The 23,653-nt window shown below is 43.3% G+C and overlaps 1 protein-coding gene across 1 annotated transcript in view; it reads left to right on the forward strand.

The window, feature by feature from the left end:
• Positions 1 to 21,704, forward strand: part of NSG2 (neuronal vesicle trafficking associated 2) — a 38,094-nt gene extending 16,390 nt beyond the window's left edge. Inside the window, exons 4-5 of the mRNA XM_075766504.1 lie at positions 18,070 to 18,180; positions 19,746 to 21,704. Coding sequence (XP_075622619.1) covers positions 18,070 to 18,180; positions 19,746 to 19,937 — 303 coding nt within the window. The 3' untranslated portion in view covers positions 19,938 to 21,704. The remainder of the gene's footprint in view (positions 1 to 18,069; positions 18,181 to 19,745) is intronic.
• Positions 21,705 to 23,653: the final 1,949 nt, after the last annotated feature.

Consider the following 23,653-nt stretch of genomic DNA (forward strand, 5'->3'; position numbering starts at 1 on the left):
TTTGGGTATTTAAAACTTAATCCTGCAGCCCTGAACAATGTTAAGGTCAGTGTAAGACCAAGTTTTAATTCCATCAAAAGTTCTGACCTTGTTATTTAAAAAAGCAATCAAGAACATCTCATCCTCACACAGTGTGCATGCTGGAGGCCCATGGGTTAGACATACAGCTCATCCACTACTATGGTAAATCTCATTTCATCTACTCCTTATATAAGATATCTCATTTTTCCCATTCTTCAAACTCTCAACTAGCTGTTGCATTCAAACCTCTCCCTGCAATGTATTTTTTCCTCTCCCCTTCCTATTTTCGGTGCAGTTCTCCCATTGCTCTCGCTCGTGTGTACGAGAGGACCGCACAGCAGCGGGCGCGGGGAGCTGGAGGCTCCAGCTGTGCACGTCACTGCCAGAGGTTGGAGCTGCCTTCCCCTTCGCTGCCCGGTGGGGATGGCTGTGGAGCTGTGCCTCTTCCCATGCAGCCTGGCAGCATGACAGTTTCATTTTTAAGCTATTTCCTTTCCCTAAAGTCCATATGATTTCAATTCTCTGCTCTTCAATGTCAACTTATTAATCACTCAGCCTCTCATCTAATACTGGATAAGACTATAAGCCTCTCCCTGCCTGCTTTTCATAAGGCTTCCATGTATGGTATTAAGTTTGTAGTATTATTTCCTGACAAAAATGAGCTGAGATAATAGGTAATATTTCATTACCTTTTGTACTTTTTTTTTTTTATTGCACCACATTTTTATACCAGTGCATATTCTTAGTGACGTTATTAAAAATGGTGCCCTCTGGTTATAAGCAGGCCTGTTATCTGGTACTGATGAAATCATTTTACATTTGTTTATTGTAAGAGGAAATTATAGTAAATACTTAACTTTTATTATCTCAGTTTGGCTATACTTTTAAAAGCTTTAAAAAAGATAATATAAATGAAATTATCATATTTTCTTTTGCTGGCTAGTTGCTTTGTATAGCCTTCCAGTATGTGGTGTGTTGGAAATATCATCCACACCTTCTTGCTAACACACTGATTAAAATGAAAGTATTCCTCTATACTTGAGCCATTGGTAGCTATACACTGGCAGAAACAAGTAAATCATCCCATTGATTTCTGCAAGAAAAATGATGGAAGGAAAGGCAAAAAGTCCATCCAAATGTAGTCGATACATTGGTTTAGTGCACTCCAAATGTGTGAGGTCTGTATGGGAAATGCATGTGCAACTAGCGTGAGTCCACAGCAATGCTTGAACTCAAGGATTTTCATAGGGAGCAATTTTGCTCCTATGTCTACTAATTTGTGTATGAAGAGCAATACATCTCAGTATGTGATACCTGTATGCTGGGGAAAGAGACAGGACAGTAAGGGGGTGCAGAGAAATGGCCAAGAGGTCCTCTCCTGTCTGCCATGGCACTACTTTGGCATCCTGGAGAATACAAAGTGAGATGTCTTGTATTTTATTTTTCACCCAAAGAGTAGAATTATCATCAATTCAAACAGAAATACAGCAAAATGAGTCTCTATCATTACTAAGTATTTGTGGAAAAATGCTGCTGTATTTATGACTGTGCCTTGAACCCACTAATAATCTGTCTGGAGGGGTTTTTAACATTCCTGTTTCAATCAATGAAGTGCTTTTCTTTCCTCTATTTCTGGTCACTTGGTATGGGAATGTTCTCAGGGAAGAAGGAAACTCTTCTCAAGTTCTTGTGGGGTTTTTTTGGGGTTTTTTTTTGTTTGTTTGTTTGGTTGGTTTTTTTTCTTAGTCATGTAGCTGCATTATGCAGAAGAACATGATCCCTGGGGGCAATTTTGGGACCGTATGAACATGGTAGTCAAATCCACAGATGCCCTTTATTCCGCCTTTTGGGTATCTTTTATTGAAGAGGCTAATGAATTATTAGACAACTTTTTCGCATGAGCAAGCCAAAGCCACATTCTAAGCTTATGCATGCATATTTTTCATCCATCCAGAATAGCACAGATCTGAGCTCTTTATGATAATTAAAGAGGAGACTGTCCCTAGGCAACGGTTCTTATTTCGCACTACCTCTTCCAGGAATTTTAGATAGCTTCTGCAACTTGTCACATCTCCTAATAGATGAGATTATGATTCTCTATAGCTCAGCACACAGTGTCCTGGAAGTTTGACCAATTAGGTTTATTCTTCAGCTGGATGAGTCATCCCATACATACTTTATAACAAATGTTTAAATAGTTGTGTGTAGATGGGTTACAAGAAAATGATGTTAAAATAGTGTTACGGTTGAGCCATCCATACATAAAAAACCCTTCTTTTCTCGTTTTACTCCTCCACAGAGAAGTAATGACAACATTTTTTCTAAGCTGACTGGCAATGATTTATAGACCTTGCCTCCTCCAGACTGTTTATGTTTTTTGAGTGTGTCCCTCTAGGAAGTTTCTGAACTGCAAAGATCTTACTTTGCAGTAACGACGTATACCAAGGTTTCTCAGTTTGGAGGGAATGGTGTCTGGTGTTTGCCTTCCATTTTGCATGCTTTGAAGGTAGTGCATGTTACCATGCTTTGCCATCCAGTGGTGACACTGAGGTGCACTAAAAAAGGTCTGCAAATGGGATGACTCTATCATAGAATCAGGTTCCTTTGTGGGACAACAGATCTAACACTTTGCATTTGAGGTAGGGTTTACTGCTTCTTTTTGCTGGTGATATCCTATGTTACAGCTTTTAAGAACACTCTCTCATATGCAAGTATCTTCATTCTCATGACTTTCTGCCCTTATTTCTTTCTGTCAATACTGAAATGAGATCAAATGCTCTTTCGCTTTTCAAGCAAATTATCCATAGAGTGAAAAGTCTCGTTACTTCTGGAGGACAGGACTTCCAGTGACTCCTTTTGTCTTCCAACCGGTCCAGATAACACAGAAATCAACTAGAAGTACTTTAAGGTGAAGAATGGGTTTCTACCCACTTTCTTGACTGTCACTTAGCTGGTACTTGTATTCGAGACATCAGCACCCTGCTTAAGAAGAAAAAAGCTGGAGAATAGTTGCTGATGGATTTTGTGCTTGATCCAGTCAGACCCAGTGAGTGTAGGTAGACCCGTGCTGGGCCTGAGTTTGCCCAGATTTTTCTGTCTCCAAATAGCACCAGAAAAGGTACTGGAGTGGCCTTTCAGTGTAGGCTTACAACACGGAGCGTTGGGTTGACACACATAACTCTCTGTTGGTTACTGGTTTTGCGCAAATTGCTCACTTTATTACACAAGTAAGTTCACGTGCAACCAGTTCAACCTCTGTTACCACTAAATGCCATAGAGCTATTCATACTGCTTTTTCAAGGAGACAATGATTTAATAACTATTAGTTCAGTGATAGTTACCTACCACAGTTATCTGACTTCTCAAGTCTTCCATAGTTCCTTCCTTTTCATGGATCATTTTCTTAAGAAATCTGAAGTTATTCCAACTTTCAGAGTTGGAATAATTAAACTATGTACTTGTCTTTAACAGAACAAGTTGGGAGTGGGTGTATGGGGGAGAAATTGAGATATTTAAGATGTTTTTTTGTGAGCAATTTATCTACCTGGAAAAATCATCTACAAGTATTGATCATTACTTCACTGAAGAAGACTGGGAACTTCAGTCTTTATCCTTCAATTTTCAGAGTCACTGGCTGTGTATTCGATTCCTATTGAGTATGCAATGACAATGTATTTCTTATCATTAGATCAACCCTCTCCTCCCTCCACCCTGAAACTGCTCTGATACATGTAGATCTAGTATCCAGTGGATGTAATTACTCACCACACTTTTCATCAGATTCTTAAAATATAGTGGAACCCATTCAAATGTTTCTGTTATTGAAATGTTCATACTGAAACAATTATTTTCCTCTGACCTAATGCGAAAGGCTTAGAACAAAATCAGTTTGTCTCCAGCCACACCCTACAAAACAGACATTGATGCAATAATTGTTCGTTATCAAAAACAAGCCAGTATCTGAAATGCTTGTCTCCTAATTAAGAAAGATTTTTCTGGGCCAGGGCCAGAGCTTGATTTCCTGTTGGTAACAGCTTTGCTGAAATGGAAGATGCTTCCCCTGCTTGCACCCCTAGAATCTGACCCATTGAGTCCCCAGGGTATTCAGCTAGATCTAGCCGTGGAAGGACCCTCATGTCACAGGCACTGCAATTCCAAGGAAAGGAAAGTCCCGGGCTTGTCTGCCTGTGGAGGAATGTGGGGAGCGGGTCTCGATCACTTTATTTCTGTGGGTAAGATCCACTGAGACATGAGCACAAGGCGTCTTGTACAGTGTGGTGCAAATTGCTGTGTGGCCTCTGGACTGCCAGACGACTGCAGTGTGAGCATAGCTTTGAGAAACGCCTCATTTCCCTGAATGCCGACATTTATCTACCTGCCCAGCCTGCCCGTAAAGGGCACATCACCATTGCAGCTGTGTCAGTGGGAACTCTCCCTTGCTCTGCTGCACACACACCCAGCCCTAAATGTGGTATTCCCCTCTGTCTGCTCCCCCTGCTCCCCCTTCCCAACCCCTCCTTCCATGCCATGGTTCCTGCAAACTTCTCCATAGGATGTTCTGCCTCCACCTGTAGGCTATTGCTTTATGCTGATAGTTCTTCCTCTAACCTGCAATGGAATGAATCCCAGAAAAATGGCACTGAGCTTTTCATTGTGCCCATTCAATAGCTAAATAAATTTAAAGATTCCTTTAATTGTTAAGTTACCAGAGGGCAGGAGTAACTCATAGAGAAAGGACTCCTCTGAGTGTGAGCAGGATAATTTTCCTTACTGCTTTTTAATACTAACAATAACAGTGTTACCATGACAACTGCCACATCACATCGGTTATCTGGAAGATGCAGAGTGGCTGCTGAAAGATCCCATTACACTGACTAATGTGAGTGGTGCTCAAGGGAGGGAACACGCTCTAATACACAGAGATTTTTCTCACTTTGGTGATAATTGCTAATGTGGCTGAGATGTTGTTTCCAGGCTGCACCGTGCTTGGATGGGCTGTGTGATCCAGCAGAACAAGGGACAAAGCAGAGGAAAATCAGCAAGGTGGCAGGCACAGGGGAGCAGTGGCAATAGCGTTCAGGCATCTTGTTGCACTGGCGCCAGCGTTGGGGATGGGGTAGTGGTTTCCTGTTGAGTCTTGCATTCAAAGAGGGGCTTGGAGAGGTGTCAGTATGAAGGGGTTGATTTCAGTCTCCAGGGACTGATTTGGAGGCTTATTCACTCCCTTTGGGAGTTCTCAGCTATCATCAGGCAATCTCCTTTCCCAGTGGGCTGAGATATGTTCTTTTTGCAGGGGTGTCAGGCTGCCCTCACTCCACCTAAGTCTTCTCTGGACAGTGATGGAGTTACTTGTCTCTGGATCCACGCTTTGCCTTGACTTTGGAGGCTGAATATTTTCCACTGCAATGCAGAGGGTCACAGTATCTCCTGTCTCACAAATCCACTGCCCAGCCCTGCCTGGCCTTGCATCTACTTATATCTGATGCAAACTGGCACCTGCATGGATTCAGACTCTCACTTATGTGTATGAAAGGAAGCGAGGAACGTTGCTCATCATCTTTCTGCCTGAGCTCAGAAATCATTCTTCTCTTCCTCTGGCTGTAATGGGAAGAGAAGAGGATAGGTCATGTCTGTCCTAGTTGGTCTCACAGCTTGCATGGAGGTAGATTGATGGAGCCATTTGTGATCATCAGTGACAATTTGGAGCTGTGAGGATGAACGGAAAGTGGATTTGTGGCTCAGCTGCCAGAAAACAGATATTTCTGATCACATCCCCAGGTATCGTACTATAAACCCTGCAAGCTTTCCAATGTCTGGGTAAAAGTCTGTGGTTTTTGTAAGAGTTCCTAGCTATACCTGGCTTTCTGGTGCAGGCTAGGTCCCAAGAAGATAAAGCCAGGAAGAATTTCCATGTAGAAAACACACACAAGAAAAGTGTATTTTGATTTAACTAGAGTGCTCTATATGACTGGGTTAGGGACCACCTAGCAAAGCAAAGGAAAAAAAAAATACATGGCTTTTATATGAAATGGATCATTCCTTAAAGCGTATTCTTGTTTCATATTCTTTTTTACAGAAACACATACTTTTTTGCAAAGTCAGAAAAAACACCTCAAATATATTTTATTTTTGCCATCTGTGAGCACTGACAGAGTAATCAGCTGAAGAGATTTGTTCAGGGTTATTTTTTCCTTTAATTGATTTTTGGAGAGAAGAAGAAAGTTAATTGCTATGCAGAAAATGTCTAAAAATGGAAGTCACATAGCATATTCACATGACTAAGGGTTTGTGGGGTAGACCTGCTGAATCTAAATTCTCCAGACCATGATACATTGGAGGAAGAAAGGAGTCACAGAGCAGAAACCTCAACTGACCCTTTGCTTTGGAACAAAATGCTTGAAAAAGATTTTCATAAGCGACTTCATGGAGATACCCATTCCACTAATTACAAATGTAATTGCAGTTTCCATCATTTAGTCTGAATGATTTCTTAAACTGCATCTTTGTCTTCAACAATACAGTGCCATGTTTCATTCTGGTACCTCTGCCACCCCACAGTAAACCTTATTTGTTGGGTAATTTTCTTGTCAGCATTTGAGGTGGAATGAAATATGCTTAATGCTAGTTTGGCTAATATAGCAAAAGGGACCGAATGGGATGGAGAAGGAAAGAGTTTTCAGCTGACTGAAGGCAAGGCAAAGTTTATTGACTGCTGTGAAGTGCGTTTTGAGTCTTGCAGCCAAACCACAGAATGCTAAAAAAAAAAGAAAATTAAAGAATCAGGGAAGTGAAATGCTTTGCTCATACTTCCCCCCCCCCCCCCCCCCCCCCATGTAATGTTTCATTCTCTCTATTTATAAAGCAGCACAGGCTGCTGATTGAATGTTAAACAGACCTGAGCTCCCTCTTGTTAGTACTTGCAGATGTATTAAGCCTGTTGGGTCAGATCCACAGCTAATGGAACTGGCCTCATGCCTTTGAAGGCATCATAATCAGCTAGATTATTCATTTTTGTTGTTTGTTTTTAAAAGAGTAGCTGTTGTAAGTCATTTGCAGCAATAAAGCTTAACATTTCTAATTTAAAATGGAAAGGCTTTTAATTCTCATTACTCAGGGGATGCTTTGCTCGCCAAGTCCTCACTTTGTCCTTGTATGAAGCACCCACATAATAAGTTTTTTAAGAGAAATGGGTGTACTGGACCATGAATGCTGCCATATTATTAGCTTTATTTCCTGACCCGTAATGGTAGACATAGGTGCTGAAATACATGTGAATATGTTGACAGTCTTGAAGGAGGGAACTTCCAGTTCTTTTTTTTTTTTTTAACCACAAGAGTGCACTGAACCAAGGTCTTTTAATTTGTGCAAGCTTGACCTTTGATTTCATTTTACCTAAGAAGTCCATGGGACTGGGGAGTGGTAGGGGAAAGTTATATTGTGCCTTGGCATATTAAGTGCTTAAATTATTCTGGGCATTTTTAAACCCATTCTTCTGCTGATGATGCAGAAGATGTTTCCTCATCTTCTGATGAGGAAAATGGTAGTGTCACAGGTAAAATCAAAATATAAGAAAGTGATGGGAGAGGCAAATACACAAGAAAACATGCCTGGAGGAATACCATTTTGTGCTTTAGCCCAGTACTGCGGTACTCAAGTCTGAAAGGTTTGCTTTGAAAGTTGTGCTGCCTGTGGAAGAAGGTAATGTCATAAAGCAAACAGACCTCAGCTTTTCCCTAGAACCAGTCTGATCCTTGGCCATGGGATGGTGTTGGTGCTCGGGTGGTTTTGCACACATGGGCCGACAAAAAACTGAGCTTTTGGGGACTTAGATGCTTGCAAATTTGGGTGGATCTTGCTGGAGTGTCTGTGAGTGCCAGTGGGTAGCAAGCTGTGGATCTGGGCCTGAGTGTGTGTCTGGTGCCAAAGAAAGCCAGTAGCAGCGCAAACAAAACAACCTGCATTTCCCAGGTCTGTTGCCGTGTGCTAGTGCCTCCACTTGTTCTTACTCAGGGCTCCTAATGCTTTCCCTGCACCTAATCCAACGTGAGGGGAGCAGGGAGAGGGGAAGATTTTGCATGTATAAGACTCTTCAGAGGTTGAGTCTTGGCAGGCAAAGGGTAGGCAAGGAGACTTTTTATTGATGACTTGATTTATCTTGTATTTCTGTTAATGCATTTAAAAAGGGCCCTTGATGAGCTGAGGCATCCATTGTCATGTCCCACGTGAGGTGACTGGAGAAAATGTCACAGCCAAGGATTTTCACAATTGCAGCATGTCACTGATGGAGGGTTAGCTGTGGAGATGATGTATCTGTCTGTTGCAATCTCACTAATTGAAAAACCATCTCGAATTAGTGATCTGGAAGGAAGCCTCTTCCAGCATTGCTCAGCGCATGAAATGGTATGTCAGGTGTTAGTACCATGGGGTTGGGAAGAAAAACATCTTTATAAGCAATGTTCCTGAGTCACCCCACTTGTTTAATTTTGGGGTTTTCCTTCTTTTCTTTTGAAGGTAGCAGAGTCACAGAAATAAGGAAGGAAAGCTTATGATAGTTGAAAAAGGAAGAAAATATTCTTGTGGGAGGAGAGGAAAAAGACCTTTAAACACCTGTATGGTCAGCCAAAAAGTCATGTATTTGTTTGACGTACCTACAAACAATATTATAGCATCTCAATATACCAGCCTATTCTGCTGAGGGATTTTTTTAATGGCATTAAATGGCAGAAAAGAGAAGGAAACCAAACAGAGCTTTTTATTTACCTAAGTGGGAATTCACTAATATTCAATGGTGGAAGCACCTTTCTTGCAAATGGCATTTTAGAACTTTCATAAGGAGCAGGGGCTTGGAAACTGAGCCATGAATTTTCCATTCAAGGGGTTTGACTTGGCACAGAAAGACGTCATGCAGACCGCAGCTGGCACCAGACACAGTTAAAAAGATCTGAGGCTATTAGTGCCTAAACAGCCACTAGAAATTATATTACATGATGGAGACTGGCTAATATAATTGAGCCAGCTAGTTATTGTGTGCATAATTTAATTATTTGACAGATTGCTTAGAAACACGGTGTTCTTGTTCCACACTCATGCTGCACTTGCAATATTACAAGGCGCAGAGCAGAGGAATTGCTGGTGGGCACGTAGTCATCTCGGAAGATAGATGTTTCTTTTTAAGATTTGCAAACTTGGAGAGGTTCACTGGTGTAGTCATGGTGGGTGGTGTATGCAGAGATGGGTAGAGCCGACGGGGATGTGGCTAGGATAGCAAACTGGCTCAGAGACAGCTAGTGCTGGTTCAAGTGGATACCTTTGAGGGTAGTTGGAGAAATGATCCTCTCTTTATTGTATGAGTCTTTTTGACTTTGATTGCTGGGCTGTGTGGACTGAAAGGAACCCATTAAATAGTGGAGCAGATGTGAGATGTTTTTGGACCCCAAGATTATATCATCCTCATGGATGGTGTTCAGTGTTCTCAGGAGAATCAGGGCCAAATTGGTTTATGGTTATGAATTCTAAGATAAAGCACTGAAAAAAACCCACTCCTGAAGCTTCATGTAAGAAGCCACGTAGCTAAGGAGTATTTTCTCATAACTCTGAAGATTTAGGTACATGACTAAGGACATTTCCTTCTTACAAAGCGTCTCCTAAGAGATGCTGCTTAAGAATCTGGACACCATCTGGAATAAAGCTGTGCTGTAATAATAAAGGACAAATCCTACATCTTCTTGAACAATGCCAAGCAAGTATGAAGACCCAATTGTGTCACTTTTTTTTTCAGTTAGCCTTTCAAAATTTCAGATGCTAAGCTGTTGCCATAAAATCAGCAAAATCAGCAACTTATTACAAAAAGATTTTTAGCAATCGAGAGTGAAATGCCATTTTTGAAGAAGTGCAGCCAAATCATTTTTACCTGCAGAATGGATTAGGCTGTATAACAGGGTGCTGGGCAATGCACTACACCATTTCTTTGGCTGAGTCTAAACAGTGGAGCAGCTCTTCTTGGGGTGTATTTCAGACTCCTTATCCCCCCTCAGCGATCCATCTGAGTGTTCTGTCAGCCTCTGGCTCCCTCCCTGCCTACGTGCCTGAGTTTTCTTACAATAGCAGCCTGGGTTCCAATGATGGGGTGGTTCACACTTGAATTTCATACATGGCATACATGTGGGAGGCAGCCAGGACAGACAGCTGGATCCAGGAGCTGGGAAGTGCTCCTGAGTCTTTCACTTTAGCTGTAGCTTTCATGTCAAGATCTAATGTTGTCAATCCTACATCTAGTTATCAGCCGGAAGAAGTTATGGGATGAAGGGGAAAAAAATTACCCCTCTGAATTTTTCACTGTCAGGCAGAAATCCTTAAAGTGGAGATCATGGGTGTATGAGCGTATACTGAGATGCCCTTACAGCTGAAACATTTCTACTGAGTGGCAGGACCTCTGGGACTGGCCCTGTGGCAAATAGATTGATGAATTTGTGATTTATTTTCTTCTTGCATGCAAGTTAACTACTTTGTCAAAGGATTGATAGGTTTCCACGTGTAATGGCATTGCCATAAACTATGGAAAGAGCCTTGTTGCCTATCCAGGTGCAGCTCTGATGCCCTTCTGTGAAAATAACCTTGACAGAATTTCTGACAATTCTGTTTGTAACAAATTTTGCCTCATTCAGAGTCTTTTTTCTTCTACAAAGAGAAAATGAAAACCAAGAGAATTTCTTGAACTGAATTGCCTATTAAAGGTCACAAAATTTCCCAATACCTGGCAATGTTGAAGGTATCTTGGAGAACCAGACATGGCATCAGCGATGGCATCCTTTCCTGATGAACCTGAATGTGAAGAGGGTGAGACTGCAGTGCAGGAACGGACAGAGGCATCTGGCTTCTGAGGTCCCTTATTCACATTACAGCTGCTAAGACTAGGAAGACTGTGCAGAATTTTGTAGGGATTTTTCCATGGTAAATTATCTTTACCTGGGAATTAAACTGATGTCCTTCACAGTAACACACAACTCTACATTCTGAGAGCATTAACTCTTCTCTGGGTGCTGTTTGTATGGCTGGTTTTCCTATAGACAGCAATGCTTTCCCTGTTTGTGGTGTCTTTTTTGGCTGTACTCCCATTTTGAGTGTATATAAGCATATATATTGCATGCTCTGAGCAGTGGGAAAGGTGTCCAGAGTCAAATATTTATTTGCCAGGTTTAGAAAAAAAATCATGCTTGATATCTGAGAAGTGTCACCCACGCTGATGAAAACCCCTGCTTGCTAGCCTCTCACAAGAGTTGCATGAGCACGGAAGAGATATTCTGCACTGTTTTCTTCAGACAGATTGATAGAGATCACATCATTGTTTGCATCCTGACAACTGCTCCACTTATGTGGCAAATGGAGGGTGGTTTCAAACCCCTGGGCACCTGCGGCTTATGCCTGAGCCACAAACAGCAGGTGGTACTTGCTGAGTTCCTCCAAAGCTGGACTGAATGTAGCTGTTTTCCCCCCAAAGAAAGGGCAGCACAGTGATTTTCCAAATGAATTTTAGACAGGAGATGATAAGGCTGCCACCCGAGTATAAGCAGTCATGGGTTTGCGCTTTAGTAGTGGAACACAAGGGTTGCGGTGCTGTACCAGACTAGCTGGCCATCTCATTTGGAAACCCATTTTAGTGAGCCAGAGGCAGATGTGTCAGAGCAATGTGTGAATATCCATAATGAACAATTTCTTACACCTCTGAAGACACCTGAGCCTATAGAAGGTGCCTACTGATTCCAGTGTCCTATAGGAAACTAAAGGAGATTTAGACACCTGACTGCCTTTGTGGATCTGAGTCTCAATGACCAGTTCATGCCATCAAATACAAGAACTTGATGGGGGAAGAGGGAGCTGTGCCTTTTGTTTTATTAAGCTCTACTTTAAGCCATGTGGAGGCTTTCCATATGAATGTTTCATCTTTTTGGAATCTTACTGAGCTCCTTCTGCTGACCATATTGTACAGACTAAATTTGTTAGCTTAATTGTGATTAATTTCCTAGATTAATTGTGGTTTGGCTTAGAAAAAAACAACCCTTTACTTCTTCAGAAGGTGTTTCTTCACAGTTTTGTAGGATGTCTTCTACTGTGTTTCACTGTGAGGTGGCTTGCATTTGAATGCCCATGTTATTTTCTCTCCCTACCCAATTTATTTTTACCATTTTTATGCTAAGTCCTCACAGTGTGTGACACCATCAGCAGAGCCTGTGAACAAAACATAAAGGTGAAATGACAATCCCTGACACCAGGGCCATGATTATAAGTTATGTTCCTTCAGCTGCTAATGCGAGTAATATGTAGCTTAAGTGGGAACAAAACCAAACACACACACCCCCCCCCACCTCACCAGCACAGGTTGGATGCTGAATACTAATAGAGAGCTGTCTGCATCCAGTCCCCACTGGGAAAAAAAATATTTGTCAACTCAGTTCAAACAGTGCATAAATTTGAGGGAAATGCCATCTGCTGACAGACCCTTCCCCCCCCACACTGCCTGAAAATCCTTCCATATGAATATCTGCTCTGTGCAGTAGTATTCCCATCAACCTCTGTTCAGGATCTGCCTTGCTCCGCTCCTTTTTTTCCCCCAGGTATTTCCAGAGCGCTCAGGTTCCCCAGGGCTCTAAGGCACCGAAATCCCTCACTGGTTTGTCTGACAGGCAGTACCAGCCCAACGCTGGTGTGTAGCTGCCTGCCGGCTCTGTACTCAGCAGGTTATCACTATTGCTGTCAAAGCCCCTAGGGATCAATTTTTTGGAGGGACCAGCGGCTCCCCGCTCTTGTTGACTTCCATGGGGAATGAAGGGTGCAAACCCTCTCTGAAAACTAAGGGGACAAACCAGAAAATTTTTGCCAAGGAAAACGATAAGGAATAAAACTGTAGAAACCTTGCAATGGAAAAGGCTCTTAAAAGAATGCCCTGCTGTTTGGATGTGGCATTGTTCTCTGGTTTACTTTTAAGTAAGGCTTTTCATTGTAGCTAGAGAGGGGGAAAGGGAATTTTTGATGAAAAAAAAAATCATGGGCAGGTGTTTAAATCAAAGAGGGTAGGAAGGACACTTTGATGGACAGCATGAAGGCCAGGTTAACTGGAACACCATTACAGTTAGATGTCATCTCACTGGAGCAAAACCTGGTGGCAACTTATGTCCTGTTGCCTGATGAGGATATATCTTTCATATTATCCATGCTGCTGTGAAAAATGCAACATGTACTTCATCTTGGCAAAGGTGGGGAGGAACCAATCCAAGTGCGCTGTTGTTGATGGGAGGTTGACATCATCGTTCACAGATGTTAAGGGCCTCTTTCCATGTTTTGTGGTGGATGGGGAGTTTTTTGGGGTGGTAACGATGTTCTCTCTTCTCCATTCTAGCAGACACTCCCATCTTAACGGAACCTTTGGGAATCATATACGACTTTGGGGAAAGGGTAGGCAAATCCCCCCCGTTCTTCTACCCACTCGAGCAGTCACACGTGACAGATTCATGCCTGCAGCACTTCTAGGTTTTATCTGCTCGCTAAATTTTATTTCCCCTCTGTGAGTGTTTATATTGCTTAGAGACTGCCAAGGTTCATGTTAATCATAAAAAAAAGTGGAGGTTTATTAGGTATTGCAGCTCTGTGATTCTTTGGTGTTTGAATGTTAATGAAGCTTTGTATGCTCTGGAATACCCACAGAGCTGGTGGATCTTAGCTCTGGTGTGGCAAAATATCTGGGGATGGATTTTTCTTCCCTTTCCTCTGGGTTTTAACATCTTACATGACATTTCTTCCCAGAGCAATTTTACACTATGTATCATCATGTGTAATATTGTGTCACGCTGTAATTTTGCAAGTGCATGAAACGGCAGGAGGGAGGTGAGAATGGGCTCAATTACAGCCCGGAGGGAGGGGAGAGCTCAGCGGAGGGACCTGCTCCTGGGAGGTAATGAATTGGGTGTCAGCACTTTGCCAGAGCAGAGTGCCAGAGCAGAGGGGAATTTATTATTTTTAGGGGCTCAGTGGGCAGACAAGAGGAAAGGAACCAGTCAAATCACATTACTAATGGTCATTTCCATAGGCTGTGCATGTGCATGGGATTTAACAAAAGAAGAGACATTTATTCTTGCTCCAGACAGCTCAGTTCTTTCTTTTTCTGAAGGCTAAAGAACAGTTTTTCTGATGGCTAAGAACTTGGCCATTTTAACTGGCTTAGAGTGAGAAGCCTTCAAAGCAGCTTTGGTAGCAGCTCTTGGGGACGGCAGACAGAGAGTCATTCCGAGTGAGGGAGACATGTGACAGTTCAGGGATATTCCCCTTTCACAGCCTCTTCTCTGGGTACAGTCAGCCCTGATGGATCCCTCTGGGATGGAGGAAACGGTGATGCAGAGGGAGAAAGTAACCAGGGAGACTTTAGGGCAGGAGTAATCATAGCACAGAGTGTATGCGTCCTGCTGGTGTGCAGGTCTTGCTAGCCCTGATGATGAAGGTTGTATTTACTAAAGACAGCTAGAGGATGAGCAGCAGCTTATTTCTCAGGAACAAGAGCTACTTTCTCACTGAGTTATGCTCTATGCATTCCCAGGTGGCATTCGGTGTAATTTCATTGTCCTTTGTCTCTTCCGTTGCCCTGGGCACAAGCTTGTTCCTTCAGGTTAACCCAAACAAGATTTCTTTTTTCATTGTACATTGTATTTTGGGCAGAGCAACCAAACTGGAGAGCTGAGCATTTCTTGTTTTCTGAATTTCTAGCCAGGGCTGCCCTCTAAGCATTGGCTTTGGTAGAGCAAGATGTACATCTTGCTTTAGTGCCTTCAAACTAACCTCAAAGGGGACTTGTGTCATCGTCATACTTGTATTACTGCATAAATTGTTATTGGAGGAAGTACCTGGCCTACCACGCTCCCCTTTTAAATGGGGAAGAGTTGATGAACATGTGTTCTACTCGGGGAAAAGCTCTTTCACATTGGCCTGCCAGACCTGGGTTGTGATGGGTCTTATTGGAGAGGGGTCTTTTTTCCCAGGTATCCTGTTGGAAAAAGTAGAGAGTGTTGGCATACTTAATCCAGGAAGTCTCTCCTTTTGACTATATTTTTTCAAAGTGACTTTTTTCCATTTTTTCAGGTGTAATATAACTTCTTTTGGGGGCAGAAATCACAGCAAATTCCATTTCTATCTCCCTTGAATTCAACTGAGACTTCTTCCTCTTCAGCACTATGAAAAGGGATATGGCTTCCCCAGGTTGGGAACCCATGAGCTACCGTAAAGCTGGTCTGAAATATTTCTATTCAAACTTGCAGGCAAGTGTGCTTTGAAGGAGAGGAGGTGGAGCCCGTATTTTCTTGGTCAGACTAGTACAATTCATACAACTGTACTCCTTTTCTACCAGCTATCTTTTCAGCACACCAGGACTCTCTTACACATGTTCTCTTATGAAATCCAGCAGTAAGTGCTTCTCCCTCTGCAGCTGCCTTTTACTTAATTGACCCATTTTGCAGCAGATTAGGCCCCAAGGAGGAGGTTAATATGAGCAGTTATTCTAAAAGGCGGGTCAGGGCTTCAGTGAACTGTTCATCATTGGAAAAGCCTGTTAGCCCAAATCTTCTTACCTTTTTACACTTTATTCTAAAATATTCTGACTTAACAATGAACTTACGAATCTCTCCTGCTAGATATAGTCTCCACACCTCTCTCTTTCCTAGGTTTTGAACTGGATGTGTTGGGTCAGATTTAACACCATGCATGCAGATTTACCTTTACTTTCTTTTTGTCTTAAAACATCCACCAAGATTGTAGCTCTGGATCTTCCAGCATTGCAGGTGGCATTGCCACGGCTGCTTTAGCTTCTCTGAGTAACAGTCCTGATGCGCTGTGTGCAGTGTAGGGCTATGTGTCACCAGGCAGTGCATCTTTCTGCAGGATTGGTGAGGGTGAGAAGTGTTTTCCTGCACTGCAAGCAACTACAGTGGCCCCTTTGAGTCTGTGCAGGGATTGCATATCATACAGGTTCTCGGAATTACAGCTGCTACGATGACCAAAGGAGATAATTAGAGCAAAATTCAGTGTGAACCAATATTAAGCAATTAGTATATCTTTATTGATACAGTATTGCTAGTATTACATAATATTGTTATATTAATAATATTATATTGATGAATTCTGAGATGTGGCCAGCTTGTTCATTCAGCTGCTGTTCCTGACATGCCTTTCCACTATACTGTAGGAATTATCTCTGTATTTCCCCACTTTCTACCGTCACCAGTCTCCTATACATTAGTGAAGGAAGAACTTCTGCCTGTACCTGCTATTCAATTTCCTTGAACACCCATGCAAGAAAATAAAGAGGATTGTGCCGTAACTGTGACAACAAAAGGGTAGATGAACACTGAATGACTAGATGGAGCTGAAAAATTTGTGGCTCTTCCTTGCTAGGACAGTAAATGATAAGGATTGCCTTTAGTACAGGTAGGTGCAGCCCTGATATTGGGACAGGGTCATATTTTGAAGGATGAGCACATGCATGGTATGGTGGCAGCACACAGTCCCCGCCCTACCATTGCGGTTCTCTTAGTGGATGGCTTTTGAGGTGACCAGGGAAAATTTGCAGCCCTGGGCTCAACTTCTGGTGCCGTGATGAGAATGTGGGATTCTGAAGCAAACAGATTGAGCTTGTGGCTAGGAATAAGCCCCACTGATCGCTATCCCTCTTGTAAACCCATGCCTGACCTCAAGCATTTGCTGTAGGAACTTTCTCAGCGTGAGCTTTCACAGGCTTACTGAGCAGAGGAACATTGCAGCCCCTTCCCCATGCAGGCAAACATCCTGCAAAATGCCTGCTGCTGGTGCTCAGTCCCAGCGAGCCAGAACAAGCTGGGGAGCTGCGGCAGCTCCCTCCCCATGCTGCTGGCTGTGCAACAGCTTTAAATGTTTCCCCTACTGCTGTTCCCATCCCCATCATCTCTGTAAGTGAGTTCATTTGATTAGTAACTCTAGTTTGCATGGTAACACTGAAGCCCCAGGGATTATGATATTTTTTTCATGCCAGTCCAGATCAGTGTGAGACAGCAGTCTCGACGCGATGGGTTGCTGTAATTTAGGCAGTAGAAGTCCAGAGCCATTTATGCTGTGTTTGCAGAATTACCAGCTGGGACCAAGAAAGCTTTGGGCAAGGGGAGAACAAGAGTGCATTTGGGACCCTTGCTCAGCCTAGCTAAAATCAAGGATCAGGGCCCCAGTCCAGGCATCTGAATGGGGCCAGGAAACTATTTAAGAGGCACCTGGAAGGGCTGAAGAGAGCTACAGCAAAGAAACAAAATGGTACAGCAAAATAACCTGCTTGGGAATGAGGTGAGGGGGGATATTTGAGTCCCGAAGAGAGTATCATGTCTGTTACCTCCAACACTGGCATCTGCTCTTGGCCATGCTGCAGGATTTACATGCTGGGCTTTGTCGGTGGTCAGGGTATTCTCCCTTTACAGCTTTGATAAACAGAAGATTGCCTTTCTCCCGCTCTCCCTTCTGCAAGGTACTTGAGGCACAACTTACCCTCGTTGTATCGCCCAGGAGGCACAAAGGGGTTTGTGCTACAAAGGCTTCATTATTGCTACCTGCTCACTACCTCTGCTATCAGAAAAGCAGGATCTCGCCGTGGTTATAAGGCAGCTTATCTGCACAGATTAGACCCTGAATGTGGACTCTGGCTGCTGGTGGATCCTGCTGGGCCAGCAGACAATGCTGCCGGTTGAACAGCCAAGAGCATGGCAACACAAAGCCACCGACAACACCAAGCGCCTCAGCAAAATCCATACATTTGCAAGGAGTTAAACAGAGGAATGTGCACTCCTGAAGGTCTGTGGGGTGATGGAAATGATGTGAGAATTCAGGGCTATTGGATCTAGCATTCATTCAATTACCATGCTTAGTTAAGTACTGCACAGTGGAGTGAAGACTGCAGTCTGTTAGGATGGCTGTTACTATAAGTCATTTAATTATGAGGTTGCTCAGATGCCATTTCAACATATGTAGAGTAACATTATCCCTCTTTTGTAGGTCACTATTCTCATAAGTCTGGCTCTTGCATTCCTTGCCTGCATAGTGTTTCTTGTGGTATACAAAGCCTTTACTTACGACCACAGTTGCCCAGATGGATTTGTTTATAAGGTAAGAAACTTCAGACAGATGAATTGCCTGAGATAATGATAGACTTTAATTGACTACATGGTTACAGTCTAGTCTGCTTTTTTGACCAGGCCAAACAGAACATTTGGCAAGAATGTGTTGAAATGGGAAAAGTGTTATGGGAAATGTGGACTTGCATCTGCCTCCATCAGCTACTGTTACACTGTAATTGTTGGGATTAGCATTTGGTGAACACTACAGACACATGTTGAGGAACAATCCCTCATATTTGTGAATGGATTTATTGCAGCTGGAATCCTGCATTTGCTTCCCACACGTTCAAGTGACTGAGGTTTACTGGCATACATTTTAATGCAAAACAAACTCCCAGAGTGCTGGCACATGTGTCCTTTGTGAAAGAAATCCGAATTTGCCCATGTAGTTCATTTTTAGGTGCTTTTGAGCCTCTATCAAGAACAAAACCATGTAACTTAATTGCTAAACCCCTGCTGCCCAGTGATTTTATACTGAATATTTGCAGAGAACTATTTGCCTGGTCTGTTTAGATTTAAAAAAAAAAATTTTAAAAAAGTTTGCAAAATAGTTCACTAACTCCTTACTGTGAATGAACTCATAAAGTCACAGGAGTCTTGACCGCACTGGGGATAGTCTGTGGGCTGGAAAATAGAGTAAGGATGTTGGTGTATTAGTCATTGTGAATTATTCTCTTAGGTTATATAAAGTTAGGATGGAGTCATGAATTTTAGAATCAGATCCAAACCTGAACTTCTGAAAAGACTAAAGGTTTTGGACTCAGATTTCAGCTAGTCACATTGAACTGGGAGTTGGCGTATCTCATAATTTAATAATTGTTCCTGGGGCCCTTTGCATCCTTGGTGCTGCTTTGAGTCCAGTGAATACCAACCAGTCCGACATTTGTTACCATTTGATTGCTCTTTTACAGCTGTTGCAAAACGAATTGTTTTATCTGTGCAGCTCTTAGCACCCAAGTGTGCTCACTAGCGCAGCGGAGATGCATGGGCAGTGTCTGTACAGACAAGAAGCTCTGACAAGGGCTGGCCGGTTGGGCCACGCTTCCTACCATCCCCGACCAAGGTGGTCGTGCCACGCTCAGAGAGAACACACTGTAAGAGAGCAGCACGTAAGCAGCTTACTCTGCCTCTGCCTGTCCTCTACTTGTCTGAGGATTAATTCCGGACTTGGCTCTACAGAGCTTTCAGTCCAGCACGTGCTAGGAGCTGCTCAGCCCTGCTAGGGCTCCGGCAAGAGGCCTCTGTGCATGCCAGTAACGTACCAAACCAGTCAGACCTTCATTTTACAGTCCCCATTTCCCATCCACGGATGAAATCAGCCTGCAATCAGGGTTGCCAATAGCAACAGGTTTTGAAGGCTGCTGCCCGACCCTAAACTTTGTGCATTCCCACGGCACCAAGAGGCAGTCGGGGCTGCGCAGCAGATGCTCTCGCTGCAGCAAGTCTGAGTCAAACGTCCTCCGTGCAAACAGCTAACCCTGAGATTTTTTTAAAGCAAGAGCCTGAGGCCGATGGGACCACTCTTTACTTCTCTTGCTTTCTTCCCCTTTCCAGCACAAGCGGTGCATCCCGGCCTCGCTGGACGCGTACTACTCCGCACAGGATTCCAACTCCCGGGGCAGGTTCTACACTGTCATCAGCCACTACAGCATGGCCAAGCAGACCAGCTCCCGGGCCGTATCGCCCTGGCTGTCTTCAGGATCAGTAAACCATGAAGCCAAGGCTGCCAAGACAGAAGGTCATTAAAGTTAATGAGTGGTGATGGGCAAAGTGGGAGGGTGGGGGACAACATCATGTCTATACTGCATTGCTCTAGCTGAGGGTGCTGTGCTAACAGCACGACAGGAATAAATAAACCCCGAGTGCAGGAGTCATCTTAATGGATATTTCTTTTTGTGCATTGTTCTCGTTGATTTGTAACTGAGTCGAGCTCTTGTACAAAGGCATGTTTGATGTTGACTGTACCTTACGATGTAAAAATATTTTTAAATCATTGCTTAACTATTTGTTAGAAAAAGAAATTAAAAAACAAAAAAAGCAAATTAGATAAACAGCCAGAGAAGATAAAAGCAGCAAAGAGAATCCCGCAAAGTTTTATCATTGCTGGAAAGCTGTGACAGAGGCTTAACATGCAGTGAACGAACAGCTGAAATCCTTTCGAGAGAGAGGGTAGAAAGAACCTGGTACAAAGACATTGGGATGTCATTTGGCTTGCCAAAGGGGGGATATTTTGCTGTCAAATTGAATCTAGCATCAGCGTTCATTTGCTGATGGAGAAGTACAAGGATCCCCTCCTCCCTCAGACACATGTGCAAACACACATGCACACACCTCTGTGCAGTGGCCTAAGTAAATCCAAAAAGACCTAGGGATTCGTAATGAGCTGCCACTGTGCTGGTGGTCTTGGCTGGGCTCTGAGGCTGAAACCCTGGTTGGTATTTGGATATGGAGCAGGATGGCAGCAGACAGGGGCTGCCGTAGTGAAATCAAGAATCTAGTTCCGAGCACAGGACTAGGAGTCAGGAGATCAGGGCTTTATTTCTGCTGCTGGCACAGATTTCCTGCATGACCTTTGGCAAGTTACAAGAGGCTTCATCCTTTGGGACCTCTCTCCGGAGGGACACCAAGAGACAAATAAATTGAGGAGCCTCTCAAGAGTGATGATAGCATAGAACTGTATTAAGCGTCTAACTTTTCAGCCCCTAATTTTCCCTCACCCATGAAATGGGATGCTCCTGCTTCCCTCCTTCAGATACTTCAGTATTTAATGTCATTCTAGGTGATTAGAGAGGGATGGCTGTAGCATGCTCTCAGAGTACAAGGGTCCCATCAAATCTCTGCTTGCAAACACAGACCAGACCCCAAGCTTAATCCAGTCCCGGCCTATGTAAAACATCCTCTCCCCACAAATGGCATGTGCAATTAGTGCAAACTGGTGGATTTTTTTTTTAAAAAGAGGATTCTCTTTTTTCAGAGCTGCAAGCCGTTGCTGCAAAGCAGCTCTGCTCCTCTGTAGCGCAGGCAGGGTGAGACTGAGTAGCAGGAGCAGAGTGCATAGGGAAGGCAAGGTTCGCATCTGACTAAGGCTGCTTTTTCAGATTTGTGGCTAGACTGGGATGGAAATTAGGAACTGGCCCCTTTTTCCCCCGCATTGGGCAGTTTTGTCCTCCATTTCGCATACATAGAAATTAGAGAGTGTAAATGAGGGCAGAACTCCTCAGTCCTAACAGGCATCATGATAAATAACTGTATAGTGTAGCTAAAACTGTAGTGCCAAATGCCATTGTCTGATTTCCTATCCTTCCTTCCCCTTTCACCTGTAAATTAATTTCTCACTCAAAATGTACAAACCACCCCCCTCCACCAACAATTGAAATTCCAGCAAACCACTGAACAGTTTATAATTTTGTGGTGTATTTTTTGTCAGTAGGTAGCAGAGACTGAAGTATTTTTTGGTGTAATTCTTGAACTTTTCTGACGGGATTAAAATAAAGCTAGATGTGACTGAGCGTCTCTGTGGCTCCCGCAGGTTTTTTTTTGGGCAACTCATGCCACGGGCTGGGAGGTGGTGGGTGGCAAAGTGTGCGTGCCTCGTGCTGCCGAGCGTGGCTGCAGCGGAGACTGCACCTTTGCACGGGACTCGAGGTGACTCTGGCTTTCAGGAGGCATTTCCAGAGCTTGCTGTTTTCCCCTTTAATGGCTGGGGGTTTATTCCCTATGTTCCTCCCCATTTTTCAATTGCAAATAGAAAAATAGTAATTAAAACCAAGCAGACCATCTGTTGGTGATTCTTGACTTTATGGAGGAACCTTCCCTCCCCATTTTTAGGCCAAGAAATGAGAGAAACTTTGGCTGGCAGCAATGTCTCCTTTGCCACCTACTCCCGATGCAAGCGTTCATGCATACTGCAGCAGGCTCTGTAAGAAGGGCTGTTATAAAAAACAGCGCTGCAGGGAAATACAGCTGAAAACCAAGAGCCACGGCTGAACTTTGAAAAAGTTGAGCTCTGTATCCAAACTCTGCAGCTTGGTTTCTAACAAAATCACAACTATATTCCTCTCACATTGTTCAGAAAGCAGATTGTATTTCCTCAAATCCTTTGACTCTTTGAAATGGAATGATACCCTGGCATTAAATTGGCTCTTTCCCAAAGGCTAAAGAACATTTTATAAAAACCTTTGGATGGTTTTCCTTCCTTCCAAAAAAAAAAAAAGTGTATTCAGAGTTGTGAAATTGAGCTACCGTAGGAGAGAAACCACTCTGGTGTTAGAGGTCACCACCAAGTACTTGTGAAATGTATTAAAAAGGATTCAGTGTGCTTTGCAGAATTGAGTCACAGGATAATTTGACCATGGTATTTCTATTGCCACTTTCCCAGTAATACTCTAACCGTATGTTTACTTTAATCTAAAAAAACCCAGGAATCAAATCATTTGAATTAAAAGGTTCTAGCTGTTATTAGATAAGTGAGTCAGTGGGGATAACCATTCCTATTTAATAAAGGAAAGATCAAAATCTGTATGGAGTGGAATGGGAGAAAAATACCCAGGAAAGATTCATGGTGGAGCAAAAGAAACCAAACAACTCGACTCCATCTGCAAGTTCCATTACTGTGAATGTTGTTATTACGGTTTCTGTACAAGCTGCAGTACAGCTTCCAAGATCAACCACGTATTTTAATCACAGCAACAGAGAGAGAGAGTAAATTGAAATTGGAGTACATCTTCTTCATATTTCAGTCTTTAAAAGCCTCCTCCAGCTTGATCATATGTTTTCAATGCTGATTAAAGTAGCGTATTGGTGATAGTACAGTCTCATCCTGGCTGTCATCTCTCTGTGAAGTCTAAAGCTCCTGACTGGCTCTACAGAGCAGTGTTTTTGTGAGCTAGTGTCTGGGCGAGGGCTCAGTCTCAGCTCCAAATGGTACCGATGAACAAGAGCCTTCCCTGTGCTTCTCCCAACGTTTATGTTGGCTCCAACCTCTTAATCTATGACTGACCCTGCTAAAGCATGAGTCCCTTTGAGCAATTGTCTCTGTTATGCTGGATTGCTGCAGTGGGCTCAGATTGTTGAATTCGCCACCAAAATATGCTTTTGGGCCACTGGGACTGGAAGAGTTGATTTCTCTTCTGACACAGTCATGCAGGGGATGGGTGCCTGGACTGTTTGTCCCAGCTGGAGTGGTAGAAAGGGATGAACAAGCAGTATCAGCACATGAATGAGCTCATCTTGCGGTGACAAGGGCATCCTGAACGGGCAGCAATCCTGTGGAATGACTAGCAGAATGTATGGGGGGAAAAATAGCTTTACTAAAGGTGTGGTGATGCCATGATGGGAACTCAGCTGCCTCCAGCCTAACCTTGGGAAGGGAAGGAAGAAATTGTGGCTGTTGGAGCCTGAGAAAGATCAAGAGCAAGAGAAAAAGAGATTGCTACCAGCCAAGATATGGATGCAAGCATTGC

This window comes from Balearica regulorum, chromosome 14, assembly GCF_011004875.1.
Source record: "Balearica regulorum gibbericeps isolate bBalReg1 chromosome 14, bBalReg1.pri, whole genome shotgun sequence".
Lineage (NCBI taxonomy): Eukaryota > Metazoa > Chordata > Aves > Gruiformes > Gruidae > Balearica > Balearica regulorum.